The following is a 15,862-nucleotide window of genomic DNA, read 5'->3' as shown; positions in this document are numbered from 1 at the left end:
TTGTGAGTAAGGAGGGTAATGGAAAAGGAGCAATAAGAGATTTTTCAATATCAAACCAAATAGGAGGTTTAACCACAGGTGTAATAGTAAACCACAAGGAACTTTGTTTCAATATGAATGCCTTATGGTAAAGAAAAAAGTCAGGAATGCCAAATCCAGCATTACATTTAAGTATTTTTAATTTTTTATAAGCAATTCGAGGACGCTTGTTAGACCATAAAAACTTAGACAACAGCTGATCAATATCTTTATAAAATTTTAATGGAAATTGAGTGGGTATCATAGCAAGGGAATAAAATATTTTAGGAGCAATATTCATTTTTATGGATTCCATTCAGTCAGTCAGTCAGTCAGTCAGTCAGTCAATTATCTTTATTCGATTATTAAAAATCATAAAAGAACGAGCATTAATGCATGACAACATTTCATCAGAACACAATTTAGTACAAGTCAATATTTTGTTTAAAACTCTAAAATCACGATATACGAAATAAGTTATACATAAATATTAAAAATATTAAGAACAGTAAGATATAAAAAAGTAATCATTAATCAGAAACAAGATGCCTAGTTCTTGTGCGATGCTTGTTTATGCGTGCACCTGCAACCAAAAAACTAGCGACATGAAATGCTACTTTTACATTAGGAAGGAGTTGCAGGAACATCAAAGCTGGTTTTACCTGCGTAAAGCCCAAATTGCACAATATAGGAAGCAGATATTTTTTCCTAATCTCAGTATAGTGGCCGCAGAACAAGATAAAATGAGTCGTATCCTGGATAGAAAAGTGATCGCAGTCACATGGTTCAGCATTATCGGGTCTATTCCATGTTTTAAAATTGCCCAGAATGAAGGGAATCAGATCAAGACGAAATCTTGTTAGAAGGAAACAATGGTATGGTTTAGATACCAGGAAAAGATATGGTTCCATTCCTGGGGCAGATGTCAGCATACAATGTTTCCTTACTGTGGGTTTATTTAACTCTGTGGCTTCCCTCTCCAAAACATAGAGATTTGTCAGGATATTTTTAACTGTTTTTATATCTTCCTGGTTTATCAAATGTGGAGAAGAAAAAAGTTCAGGTCGGCCAGCTAAAATTAGCTGCGTCTGAACGTATTTTACCCACGGAATATTATGAGCTCTATCCAGGGCTAAACAATCTTTTAAGATAATATGATTTAATGTAAGCTCCTGGTTGAGCCAAATTTTCAACCATCCAATAACTGGGGCTAGTTTTAAAATGTCGGTTATGTAGCCCAATCCAAGCTCTGTATGTATTATATAAGTGGAAGTCGATTGAGGGACAGAAAGCAAAGTTCTCAGAAATTTATTTTCAGCTTTCTGGATTTTATCATGATTAGTGTACCCCCAAATGACAGAACCATATTGGGCAACCGATAAACATTTAGCTTTATAGACCTTTATAATGCTTTCCATGGGGCGGGCTCCAAGTTTTTTAGCGAAACCAAGCAACCCAGCGGCCGCTCTTGCCACTGCGTTGCTTTTAACGGAGTGCTGGGGGCCCCACGTGCCCTTTTCATCAAAGGTCACTCCTAAGTAAGGAAAAGATGGAACTCTCCTGACCTCTTTCCCCGCACAATAAAATGTTTTCGACTTTCTTTTCCTGCCTGCGGCTCCTGCAATCATTACATGAGATTTATCTGTGTTGGTTTTCATGTCCAACGAGGACATGAAATCCCCAAAGGATAAAAGGAGTTTGTTTAGTGCCACTCCGGAACGTGCCAAGAGGACTGCATCGTCCGCGTACAGGAGGACAGGTATCTTTGTCTCACCTACACGCGGGATGTCGGTGTGGGAAGCTGCAAGGACTGCCTCAAGATCATTTATATAAAGAGTAAAGAGAAGGGGGGCAAGGATACACCCTTGCCTAACCCCCCTCTCTGACTTAAAGTGGCAAGTACATCTCCCTTCCCTGGTCACTCTGACCGAGGTCTTAAGATCTCTATGTAACTCGGCCAGATACCTAACCAGAGGAACATCAATGCCCATGGACAAAAGGACCCCCCACAGCTTAGCCCTGTTAACCAGGTCAAAAGCTGAGGAGAGGTCCATAAAGGCCATGTACAGAGAGCCCCCCTTGGCAATTGCGTATTTATTTATGATCAGTTCTAAATTTAGACACTGATCTAAAGTTCCTCTTTTGGCTCTAAAACCGTATTGTGCATTTGATAGGACACCCTTCCCTTCTAAAAGCTGGGTCAGTCTTCCTAAAAGGACTCTTCCTAGGATTTTAACACTGGAATCGATGAGAGAGATTGGCCTATAACAGGCCGGATCTGTTCTCTGTCCTTTTTTGAAAATCGGTATTATCGTGGACTTAGCCCAGCTAGTAGGAAAAATAAAGTCCCTGGTAACGTTAAAAATATTTGTGAGAATTTTGGCACTTAGTTCAGGGGCACACTTAAAGAAATCTGCGGGAACCCCATCGGGCCCCGGTGCCTTTTTAAAGAGTGTGTCATTAATCGCTTTTTTCACCTCCTCTATGCTAAAAGGGGAGATGGTGGTTACTGCTTGTGTGAATTGCATTCCACAGCCTAGAGTGGTATCAGGACAGCTATAAATGTTACTGAAATGTGTGACCCACTGTTCATCAGGTATGGTGCAATCTGCTCTCTGATTCTCTAGTCCCACAAAGTAAGGATGGTTTATTATTGCCCAAAATCTAGCACTATCTCTTTGTATATCGGGCGACAATAGATCATTCCAGGCCTCCTTTTTAATCTCAGATTTCCTCGTCCTGATAGCATGACTGTATTGTTTCCTCAGTGATGCTATCATTTCTTTATCTCTTGGTTTATTTTTTAAGGCTTTCAGGAGGATTGAGTGAGCCTTGGAACAATTTGAATCAAACCATTTGGGGCCCCTATGTGTATTAGGCTTTTTCTTAACGGTCAGGTCTGAATTGACCTGACGGCAGATAGCATTGAAAGCCTCTATCATGGTAGTCACAGAGTTATTATTATCCAAGCAGATTGCAACCTCCCCCTCAACTTTGGCCAGGATGTCCTGTAAAAAGGTAATTGGGGTAACCTGGTCCCATTTAAGTCTGCGGTTCTGATCACTCAGGACTAAATCTGTCACACATAAAGCCTCAATCACCCTCTTTCCCAAAACTCCCTGTGATACAATCTCTAAAATTACGGGGTTGTGATCACTAAAAACTGAGGGTTCTACCTTATAGTTAAGCACTTCAGGCAGAAAACTAAACGATAAAAAAATATAATCTACAATTGTGCCTGTGTTGTTACCCACGTATGTTGGTAACCTCGAGCCTATATGGCAACTATGTGATTCATAAAGATTAAAAGTTGCTAGGAGCGATTCCAAAGCCTCTCCACGTGGTGAGTGTTCAAAGTGCGGAGTAGAGGAATAGGGCGAAAAATCCTCATGCTCCACTCGGCAATCCCTATCACATGGGTGGATGTTGTAATCCCCCAAAAGGATCACCTCAAACCCATGAGCACTATTCTCACTGTGGGTAGACAGGAATTCCTCTAGAGTTACCAAATGCTCATTCAAGATTTGACTGACAGGAGAGTTATAAAAATTAACGAGTAATATAGGCTGTGAGTTTGGTGTAATTAGTTCAACCGCTAGAATATTTATTGAATTAGTTTTCATCTGTCTTGGCTTTCCTTGAATATCTAGAGAGATGTATATAGCCAAGCCCCCCTTCGCCCTTCCTGTTTTACTAGGTACTGCCGGTACAAAGAATTGGGAAAAGCCGTCCAGAACAAGTCTGTCTGACGTTTCCCAAGTTTCTTGGAAAGCAAGAATGTCATTGGATCTAATTATCTCCAACCAGTTCTTATCGTTGAATTTGGCTCTGATGCCAGCAACATTCCAGCTCATAATTCTGCAGACCCTAATGCCTGTGGGTTTCGGATCTGATAATCTAGGAGCAAACGGAGGACCCTCACCATTACTGTCTTGTCTGGGAGAGAGTCAATCGTTTTGATCCATGAAGGATAATGGGGCATAGCGGTTAAACAATTGAAGAGGTTCTACAAAAGGATTGTGCTGTGCTAAGTGGGAATGATGGGCTGCTACATTATGCCATATGTCCTGACCCCATCTGTGGTTTGAATCCCAATTTCTATCCCACCCTAGCGCAGGAGTTCTTGGGTGGGTGACGTTCTGCTGTTCGCCATAAAAGAACTTTAAGGTTAAGGGAACAACAGTACCCTGTCTGCGCTGAGGAGGGAATAGGTTAGCAAGTATATTGGGAAGGACGTCTTGATTTGAGAAGCTCACTGCCACGCAGTCCCCTTTAAACTTTTTCGGTCGGTTTCCCAACCAGGGGACCCTAGTTGCTGACTTAATTACGCTTGCCAGATGGTACTTTCCCCCTGGAGCTAACCGCATGTTACTGGTTAACCAATGCAAAGCCTTGCTTGTGAGAGAGGTGGGACTTTCCACTCTTTCCCCTTCCAAAGGGGGGACGTTTGCTAAAACTAGAACCACTGGTGTGGCTTCAACTAAAAATTGTAGGGGGTCCGTTGAGTGAGCATTTACTGGGGGGAAGCTGGTAGAGGGGGTTCTATCTATTGGGATGTTAACTAAAAGAGAACTCTCGCTGTTAGCGATCGATGTTGGTGGTTGTGACGGTAAGTTCTCATCTGGCAACCGGTTCACTGCATCATCACTTACAGCCTCTCTGACCACATTTCCCCCTGTGATATTGCTCAGACTAGTTACTAACGTAGTTATGTTTTCTACCCCACCTGCAACCGTAGTGTGGAGACCACCCAATCTCTTAATTTCCGCTTGCAGTTTGTCAATTTTTGATATTAGGGGTTTAACAATAGCGTTAATTTTAAGCTCAAAAAAGTCAGCAATCCTTTCAAAAAAAGCATCCTCAAAAGTATGATTATGTTTGTCCTCCACAATGTTCACTTGCTTTGGCTTTGGGGTAATAGCCCTCTTCTTTCTTATCCCTGGTCGTGGACCGCCCTGCTTGGGTGGGTTTTTAGTGCATAATCGTCTTGGCCTAGTGGCACGCCCTTTAGGTGTCTGCTCGTCGGATGAAACTCGAGTCTGTTTCTCCTGATCGGAGTCAATGTCAATGTCACTTTCAGCCTCTACATTGGAAACCTCAGAGGCCGGGACTACGTTGACGGGTGTGCCACTTGTTCCTTGGGAAATAGGGCCACTAATTATGCCCTCCTGGTGGGCTTCCTGCAAAATAGTGTCATCAATCAGGATAGATGCAGTAGGGGACAGACAACGTAGGTCTGGGGATTGGCTCAACCCCAAAGAATTTCTCCTCTGCGTGTTTATTTTTTTCACGGTTTGGACAAGGTAATTGTCGAGAGTGTTTTGAGAGTTTTGCAAACCTTCCTTAGATTTCGTAGACATGTTAACAATATACACGCAGACTAATTTTTTATACGGTTATAATTTTTTTAAAAAGAGACTCTTAAATCCGAAAAGTCTTACTTGCGATAATGCTTCCTGCAGCGTTTCTAGCCCTGCCCCTGCCTCCTCCTGCCGATGAGGGCCGTAGAGGGCCCGCCCTTTGCCCGGGCTTAGCCCCGGGCGTCCCGCGACGCGGGGGTGTCGGGGAATTTGTAGCGCCTCCTGGCGCGTTCTCCCCGCGTCCCTGGTCACGTGCTGTGCGCCGCCGCATGGCCTGCCGGGTGTTGTGGTCCCCGGAGCGGCGGCGCGGTCTTTGTAAATTTGGTGACTCTTGGCGGTGGCGGCTGGGACCTGCTGCGGACTCTCAGCGGTGGCGGCGGTAAGTTAGCTGTCTCCCCCGCTCTGCCGGGGTGTCGGGGAATTTGTAGCGCCTCCTGGCGCGTTCTCCCCGCGTCCCTGGTCACGTGCTGTGCGCCGCCGCGTGGCCTGCCGGGTGTTGTGGTCCCCGGAGCGGCGGCGCGGTCTTTGTAAATTTGGTGACTCTTGGCGGTGGCGGCTGGGACCTGCTGCGGACTCTCAGCGGTGGCGGCGGTAAGTTAGCTGTCTCCCCCGCTCTGCCGGGGTGTCGGGGAATTTGTAGCGCCTCCTGGCGCATTCTCCCCGCGTCCCTGGTCACGTGCTGTGCGCCGCCGCGTGGCCTGCCGGGTGTTGTGGTCCCCGGAGCGGCGGCGCGGTCTTTGTAAATTTGGTGACTCTTGGCCGTGGCGGCTGGGACCTGCTGCGGACTTTCAGCGGTGGCGGCGGTAAGTTAGCTGTCTCCCCCGCTCTGCCGGGGTGTCGGGGAATTTGTAGCGCCTCCTGGCACGTTCTCCCCGCGTCCCTGGTCACGTGCTGTGCGCCGCCGCGTGGCCTGCCGGGTGTTGTGGTCCCCGGAGCGGCGGCGCGGTCTTTGTAAATTTGGTGACTCTTGGCGGTGGCGGCTGGGACCTGCTGCGGACTCTCAGCGGTGGCGGCGGTAAGTTAGCTGTCTCCCCCGCTCTGCCGGGGTGTCGGGGAATTTGTAGCGCCTCCTGGCGCGTTCTCCCCGCGTCCCTGGTCACGTGCTGTGCGCCGCCGCGTGGCCTGCCGGGTGTTGTGGTCCCCGGAGCGGCGGCGCGGTCTTTGTAAATTTGATGACTCTTGGCGGTGGCGGCTCAGACCTGCTGCGGACTCTCAGCGGTGGCGGCAGTAAGTTAGCTGTCTCCCCACCAAGTGAGATGAAGAGCAGACCATCTAGCAGTTTTAGTTGTAACAAAATCAAGAATAAAAGTGCTATTTAATTTTAACGTTGATGGCAAGGAGGATGCAAAGAAAATTCCTAGATATTTCAGTTTATGTTTCTGCCTAACAATATCAGATAAAGGTAACATATCAGGGGTACACATCATATTTAAGGGGAAAAATTCTGTTTTATTAACGTTAAGTTTGTAACCTGAAATTGCAGAGTATTTGTCAATAATGGAAAATAAGGAGGGAAGAGAGGAGATTGGATTACTAATAAACAATAACACATCATCTGCATAAGCCAAAGTCTTAATGGTAACTTCTTTAATTGTAATACCCTGAATATTATCACACTTACGTATATAATTAAGAAAAGGTTCAATTCCTAGAATAAACAAAAGAGGGGAAAGGGGGCAGCCCTGACGTGTTCCTCTAAAAAGTGAAAATTGAGTAGAAATTTGACCATTAATAAATAAACGAGCAGTGGGAGCACAATATAACGCAGAAATCATACGAATAAAGGAGGGACCAAAATTGAATGCCAATAAAGTTGAAAATAAAAATTGCCAATGAATCTTGTCAAAGGCTTTTTCTGCATCCAAAGTCATAACTCCAGCAGGAACAAGAATGCTAGGACTTTGTTCAATAACATGTAGTAGGGTTCTGGTATTATTGGTTGAATATCTGTTTTTCATAAATCCAGATTGAGCGGGATGAATAATAGAATGGAGTATTGGAGCTAATCTAGTGGCCAGAATTTTAGCATATAACTTACAGTCCTGATTGATTAGGGATATAGGGCGATAGTTGGAAACTAGGGTGGGATCTTTATCGGGTTTGGAAAGAACAATGATTAAGGCATCAGTAAAAGAGCCTGAAATGGTCCCAGAGGAACTAAAATGTGAATACAGCTGAAATAAATAAGGTAAAAGGTGGGGTTGAAATTCCTTATAAAATTCAGCGGGTATACCATCAGGGCCTGGGGATTTATTTTGCTTAAGCGATTTAATGGCTGCCAGAATTTCCTCATTAGAAATAGGTAAATCCAATCCAATTCTATCTGAGGAAGAAATTGGTGGCAAATCAGAATAATGTAAAAAGGCATCAATTAAGGAACTATCACATAGAAGCTAGAATAAAAGTCAAGAAACTCTTGAACAATATCATTATGGGACAATGCAATTTTACCGTGGGGATTACGAATAGAAGTAATTTGTGTTCTATCTCTTTTAATACGTAGGTAATTAGCAAGGAGTTTCCCAGACCTATTGGAATTAAAACGAAATTTAGCATTGGATTTGGCGATTTGTACTCCAGCTCTTTTACTAAGAATAGAGTTAAACTCGTAACGAAGTTTTTGTAATTCGAATTTGTATTGGGGATTATTGGAGGTAATAATAATCTTTCAAATTTTGCAATTTGTTTTTCCAGATGCTTAACATTCGTGTTAAACAATTTATTCTCATGAGCCATAATGGAAATTGTAGCCCCTCTAATGTAAGCATTAAATGCATCCCATCTATTGACTACAGAAGTTGAGTTTTCTGGATTAAACAAAAAATAATCTTGGATAGCTTGCAATAATTTAGGTTTATTACGCTCATGGAGAGCAATAGTAGTGTTCATTCGCCATCTGGTTTGTTTAGTTAAGTTGGAGGAGATATTTAAAACAAAAGAAATTAAAGCATGATCTGATATATCAATATTACCAATCGCTGGAGTAGACGTTGTCTGGAGAAGAGATGGGGAAATGAGAAAGTAATCAATTTGTGAATGAGAATTAAGAGGGTTGAAAAAAAAGGTAAAACATTTTTCAGTAGGGAAATGAAGTCGCCAAATATCTGCTAATTTGGTGGTTTGCTTAAACAATTTAGAGGCATGAAATACTTTGGGAGGACGAAATTTAGTGGCAGACAATCTATCCAACAATGGGTCAGCTATAACGTTAAAATCACCCCCAACAATAATGGGAACATTCCCCAACTTCAAAACCTCTGTAGTAATAGTAGACCAAAAGGTAGGATCATCTGCTGTAGGACCATAAATATTAAACAAATAGAAAGTAGAGTCATGAAGTTTAACTTTAGCTATTATATATCTACCCTCAGAATCCGAAAATTTATTCAGAACCTGACAATGAAGCCGTTTTGCAAAGAAAATCGCCACACCATTTTTCTTCCCTTGAGCCGGAGAAGAAACAATAGTGTCAACCCATTTTTTATTCATATACTGAAGAATTTTATCATCAATATGAGTTTCTTGTACAAAGCAAATATCAGCTTTACAACTACCTAGATAATCTAAAATTTTTGTACGTTTAACTGGGTGTCTCTTTTAATACGTAGGTAATTAGCAGGGAGTTTCCCAGACCTATTGGAATTAAAACAAAATTTAGCATTGGATTTGGCGATTTGTACTCCAGCTCTTTTACTAAGAATAGAGTTAAACTCGTAACGAAGTTTTTGTAATTCGAATTTGTATTGGGGATTATTGGAGGTAATAAATAATCTTTCAAATTTTGCAATTTGTTTTTCCAGATGCTTAACATTCGTGTTAAACAATTTATTCTCATGAGCCATAATGGAAATTGTAGCCCCTCTAATGTAAGCCTTAAATGTATCCCATCTATTGACTACAGAAGTTGAGTTTTCTGGATTAAACAAAAAATAATCTTGGATAGCTTGCAATAATTTAGGTTTATTACGCTCATGGAGAGCAATAGTAGTGTTCATTCGCCATCTGGTTTGTTTAGTAAAGTTGGAGGAGATATTTAATACAAAAGAAATTAAAGCATGATCTGATATATCAATATTACCAATCGCTGGAGTAGACGTTGTCTGGAGAAGAGATGGGGAAATGAGAAAGTAATCAATTTGTGAATGAGAATTAAGAGGGTTGGAAAAAAAGGTAAAACATTTTTCAGTAGGGAAATGAAGTCGCCAAATATCTGCTAATTTGGTGGTTTGCTTAAACAATTTAAAGGCATGAAATACTTTGGGAGGACGAAATTTAGTGGCAGACAATCTATCCAACAATGGGTCAGCTATAACGTTAAAATCACCCCCAACAATAATGGGAACATTCCCCAACTTCAAAACCTCTGTAGTAATAGTAGACCAAAAAGTAGGATCATCTGCTAGGACCATAAATATTAAACAAAAAGAAAGTAGAGTCATGAAGTTTAACTTTAGCTATTATATATCTACCCTCAGAATCCGAAAATTTATTCAGAACCTGACAATGAAGCCGTTTTGCAAAGAAAATCGCCACACCATTTTTCTTCCCTTGAGCCGGAGAAGAAACAATAGTGTCAACCCATTTTTTATTCATATACTGAAGAATTTTATCATCAATATGAGTTTCTTGTACAAAGCAAATATCAGCTTTACAACTACCTAGATAATCTAAAATTGTTGTACGTTTAACTGGGTGTCTTAAACCTTTTACATTAAGAGAAACAATTTTAACATTATGAACAGCAGCCATTATGAAAGGTAAAAGAAACAAGAAAAAGGAAAAAAGCATTAGAACAAGAAGAGCTGAGCAAAAACAGACAGAAAAGATGGATTAAAACAGCAACTCCAGAAGTAGGAACAAAAGAGGAGGAAAAGAAAATACGGAGAAAAGAACATACAAGGAACATAAATAGAAACATAGAGAACACACGTTCCACAAGCATGGCCAAAACCGTTGGAGCCCAGAAAATATAAAGAAAAATTCAAAAAGTGGCAATAAAGTTCTAACTAGCCAGAGTCAAGTGTTAGGGTCATGAGTGTCCATTGAAGGTGGAGATTGCTGGTCAAGGAATTGCCTCAGATCTTCAGGGCGTTGAAAAGATTTGGAAAAGGTATCCTTCCAGATGCGCATAGTAGAAGGATCAAAAAGACCATATTTGAAACCAAGGCTCCTGAGTTGCGGACGACATGCAGAAAATTCTTTGCGGATAGCAACTGTCTCTTTGGCAAAGTCTTGATGAATACAATTTTTTTGACCATTTACCAAAAGTGAGGGAATGTCTCTTGCAGCTTTCCGAATCAAAACTAGATGATGATGACGCAAAACCTTAAATATCATTTGCCTGGGTTTAGTGTGACGAGGGTTACGATGAGAAGGGATTCTATGGGCATTATCCACTTCAAATCTTTCCGGAAACTTGAGGTTCAAAAGACCAGGAAGCAAAGATTCCAAGTACAATTGACAATCAGATCCCTCAACATCTTCAGGCAAATTAAAAATACGAAGGTTATATTGTCTATTGCGATTTTCCAATTCCAGAAGATGAACATGCATTGGATGAATTTGAGCCACAAGAGGAGTAAAAGAATCCACTTTACTCTTATTATCCTGTATCTTGATAGAATTATCTGAAATTTTCATGGACATAGAAGCCATATCTTTGCGCACAGATTTAATATCAGAGGCAATAACTTCAGTGTTAATGCGTAAAGCCTTAATTTCCTCTAGAATTAAAGCAAGAGAGGGTTCAGATGACTCCACCACCTTAGATTTAACTGGAGAAGGGGAGACTTGCTGTCTCCTTTTATTATTAACTGGAATTTTATTTTCCATTGTGAGGTAAAAAATTCCATAAATTGGCAAAAACTAGGCTGAAAAGTGCAATATAGCACTCAAATATCCTTCAATAAGCGAAAGAGAGCAAAAAAACAGTGTAAAACACTGAAAAAGCACTGGCACAGCAGCTAAATTGGACTGTGGGCATGGCTAGGCCCAAGCCAGGCCCTTTCCTAAGAAGCACTCCGCCCCTTGGCCTCAGAATATAGGCAGTACCTCAAGATGCAGCTGGGAGCAGGAACCAGGAGGCTGAGAAACAGGCTTCTAACGCTCCAAATCGCCCCAAAATCGGCATACAGGTAGGAGACCAGATGATTAAGCAAGCACCCTCCTTAAATGCATATTTTTTACGTGAAAATCGTCGTTTTCGAAGAGAAAGGGACGACGAAAACCGGAGCTCACACTGCGGCGGCCATCTTGATTGACGCGCTCGCGCGTCTCCCGGCTAGGAGTTTCTAATGCGTATATAGACAATGGCTGCTCGTTGTGCCAGGGGCCACGTGCAGCACTGGCACCCTGAATACCACAAGCCCTTCCATGTCACAGGTGCATTGAGTACAATGCTGGCATATGTGAACAGCACATTACTGTTGCCATTATTAGCAGTAACCTTAAGTATTCTTCGTGTGCAGGAAAAGGGTGGCATTACCCAGGACTACAATGGCATCTATTCTACTTCTATTTTGTTTACTGCCACATCCATTTTGTAAAACTATAACCTGACAGAAAAAGTGTTGGGCCTCATGCCTGACATTTTTCTCCCTGCATGTGATTTTTGATCATCAGTGTTTTGCTTCGAATACCTATTTTCTCACATTCACGTGTCATTTGTCGTTTTGGAGGAGTCATACTCCCGGTACTTTGCAACCTGTTAAGTTTGGAATATATAATTGGTTCTCTTTAAGACTCACTCCCTGTACATGTAGCTTTTTAGCAATGTTTAAGACATTTCTGCCATGAAAATCAGTGCTTAATTTGAGCCTGTGGTTTCCGCTGAATAGCCGCAGCACTTAGGGCCAGATGTACAAAGCATGTTTGTGTTTGCAAACAGGGAAATTCGCAGAGTCAGCCTATTTGGGAACACAAAAAGGCTTTTTGAAATCTACAAATCCCTATTTGCGATTCAATTGTGTTCACGATTCGGTATTAGGAAGGGGTGTTCTTAGGGTATCTCTTCCTAATACCAAATCTCAGTGGTATGTGTGAATGTTTTGCGACCGAAATGCGGTTGCAAAACATTCGCATTTTACCGCCTACTTCAAGTAGGTGGTGACCCATTCGCAAATAGGAAGGGGTTCTAAGGGACAATTTCCCCTTTGTAAATGTTTGTTAAAACATTTTTTAAGAGCATGGTCCCACGGACCACTGCTTACTCTTAAAGAAATTAAAAGAAAACGTTTAATTTTCTTTTTGAAACACATCCCATTTTCCTTTAATGTAAACGGCTGCATTTAAAAAAAAAGATTGCTTTATTGCAAAAGTTTGTATAAAATCTTGGTGATATTCTTTGTGTAGGTAGTACGGAATGCAAATCAGGGAATACCCTCTGTCTTCCAATGGATATTTATGTAGTGAGTAAGGTACTCTTGCTTATGCTAGTTGCCTATGACAATGTTTGCCAATTAACAAAAAGTTGTAATCTGCTCACTTGAGTATGCAAAGCTTATGACTGGAGTAATTTACGATACTTTGGCAATAACTGGACAATTCCATTCTTGACACTGATATCTTATAAGTAAATGCCATTGCTCTAACCAGGCGTCCTCTAAATGTTAAAGTCTACGTGCCTACTTGTGGTAGTGAAATTACATTTACAAACGGAAGATACAGTCTTCCCTCACCCTTTCAATTCTGAAATGCTGGCTTTACTAGTTTATCATTCAATGTCACTTTTCTCTAGGGCATGAATTTGGAGAGCGGTTTTAAGGGCAGTTCTTCTTTGAATGTATGGCTATTTCTCCTTTGTTTACAGTAATATGATTGTTCATCCTGTCAGAAGAAATTCTGCCTCTATGCACTTTGGCAGGGGGAGGATAAACTGGGTGCAGTTGTTTCTGGACATAGCATTCGGCCACATGCATCATTGTTGCTGTTTGCGATTTCTTAATTGCGAAAATTAAGGAATCGCAATTAAGAAATCGCAAAAGGCTATGCATTAAGAAATCGCATTTTTTTTTGCGATTTCTTAAATTTCCTTATTTGCGATTCACAATTTGCGAATCGCAATTAAGGAATCCCTTCCCATTGATTCCTATGGGCCTAGAAGCCCATAGGAATTAATGGGAAGTCATTCTCAATTTGCGATTAGGAATTTACGAATCGCAAAATGAGAATGCAATTTCAAGATTGCAGGGGGGGTCCAAAGGACCCCCCCTGCACCCCTGAAATATATCTTTAAGTGCATTTTTCACACACACATGCCCCAAGGGCATGTGTGTGTGTAAAATGAAACTTTCAAAAATGCACTTTTGTGCATTTTTGAAAGTTTTCGCAAATTACCATGAAGGTCAACTTCATGGTAATTTACCTCTCCCTATTTGCGAATTCGCAAAATGAAAATGTTCATGCATTGCATTTAAGAAATCTAAAATTGCGATTTCTTAAATGCAATCGCAATTTTAGAAATCGCAACATGATTGCGATTCCTAAAATTGCGAAAAACATGATGCATCCCAATTTTGTCAATTGCATTCGCAAACGGACGAAAATTGCGATTCGCACCGTTTGCGAATGCAATTGACAATGATGCATGTGGGCAATTATGAAGTAAATACCCAGTATATCATACCATTGACTTCTCAAGGAATATGTTTCTCTTCGACAGAAGCGGCAGGGAGGCCATGGTCTTCAACGCCAGGAAAGGAACTGTTGCTGCCAAATTAACTACACAAGATCCAGTAGCATCGGTCCAAGGAGTAGCCGTAACTAAAGAGTATTTCATTGTGATCTGCAGGTAAAGCTATTTAAATGAACTAATACTCAGTTTTCTGCTTACCACGAATTGCCCTATTGACAAAGCTCTCTGTCCTTTTCTTTCTTATTATGTTGTGTCCTGTAACTTTGACCCATGTGGTGTGGCAAGTAATGAGTACTCCAAGCCTTTGGAATGGCTTGCTGTGTTAACTTACCGTTATCAAAGATGGTGGCGTTCCACATCTAGTTTACAGCATTTTAGTTTAGTTTCCTTAGCAGAGCTGTGTTTCCATAAATCATCCTTTTTATGTTTCCAGTTGTGTGGTGGGTGATTGAGTGTGTTAATGTGCGTGTTTGTACACGTTTGTTTGTGTGTATCTGTCTAGGCACAATGAGCTAGGTGTCTTGTAATGCAAGACACCTCTCTTCTCCACTCTTTCCTTGCCCTTTTCTCTTTGGTCCTTTGAGTTGATGCTCGGTGGGCACTTTTTTCTGGACTGAGAATTTTGACTAAAATCCTTATTAAGAGTTCAGAGGTCCAGTGTACTACTGTATCGGTGGTGGTAGTCTGAGCATGGGGAAATCGGCGATCCCACTGCTGTATTATGAGTTGGGTGGATCGGCTGAGCTCAAACCACAGAGACCACCAGCAGATCACCGACCACCAGGTTCACAATCATGGAAAGGCAGCTGCCATAGGGTGGTACAGGGGAACTGCATCGCCATCTTTATTACAAATTGCCTGATCCATGAGCGGACCGCGGTGATCCAACCGCCTGCATCAGGGTAGCGATAATAAAGGATTTGGGGTGCGTACTCACCCCTTTCTTCTGCCATGCAGATTCCGACATGGATCCCTTTCTCCGGGTTCCCCCTTCACAGCAGGAGCTTCATCGCGAGGATTATGACCCTATTTGCAGCGTTCTTCAGTTGAGTCCTTTTTGAACAATATACCCATTGCCAGGACTGCCCATATCCCCCCCCGGTAACAAGTATGTGGTATTTTCCCACATATATCATGCATATGTGTGAATCCGGCACATATGCAGTCGAAATGCATACAAAGGCATTGGTATACTTGTGAAACCGTTGCAAGACCCCCGCCTCGATACTGTCTGCCCCGCGGTCAACTCGTAATATGGCGGTCTTTCGACCGCCAGTGCCGTGGGCTGCTGGCAGGAGCGGACGCTGTCCTATGGTGGTCAGACTACCAAACTCGTAATAAGGCCCTTAGTATGAAGCAGGCAAGATCCCAGAGGATAATTCCTGTCTCTTTTCTGCTCATCACCAGGTCCCAAAGAAAAGGTGAATTCTTCATGTGTGCCTTTGAGAACATAAACAACAAACTTAGCGGTGTTTCTTATGCGTGCAGTACATTTCAAATTATTTCCATATTAGTTCTGCTGGCTGGAACAAGACCTTTCCATCGATATTCTTTCTAATGTTGAAAAGTGTGAGCACTTACTTTGGCAGAAACTGTGGATGCAACACTGTTCACCAGTGAACTTTAGTTGGTAATCTATTTAGCCAGCCAAATACATATATGTTGGACTGGTTGTCTGCAACTACCCCAAGCTATATTTATCAGGTACAAATCAATAAGGAAACGCAGTAAGGAGCCACACACATAGCTGATACAATATAACTTTAATGAAAACAATAGCAAAACAATCACGTACATTGGCAATGCTGGCTAAGCAGTGGCAAAATAGTCACAGACACACACACACTCCCTC

At 41.9% G+C, this 15,862-nt stretch overlaps 1 protein-coding gene across 1 annotated transcript in view; it reads left to right on the top strand.

Moving 5' to 3' along the window:
* Positions 1-15,862, top strand: part of LOC144821717 (uncharacterized) — a 714,421-nt gene that overhangs the window by 418,008 nt on the left and 280,551 nt on the right. Inside the window, exon 21 of the mRNA XM_078678931.1 lies at positions 14,038-14,166. Coding sequence (XP_078535057.1) covers positions 14,038-14,166 — 129 coding nt within the window. The remainder of the gene's footprint in view (positions 1-14,037; positions 14,167-15,862) is intronic.

The sequence above is a fragment of the Lissotriton helveticus genome, chromosome 2_2 (assembly GCF_964261635.1).
Source record: "Lissotriton helveticus chromosome 2_2, aLisHel1.1, whole genome shotgun sequence".
NCBI lineage: Eukaryota > Metazoa > Chordata > Amphibia > Caudata > Salamandridae > Lissotriton > Lissotriton helveticus.
Note: the sequence above shows the minus strand (reverse complement) of the source record. Positions and strands in the feature narration are given on the sequence as shown.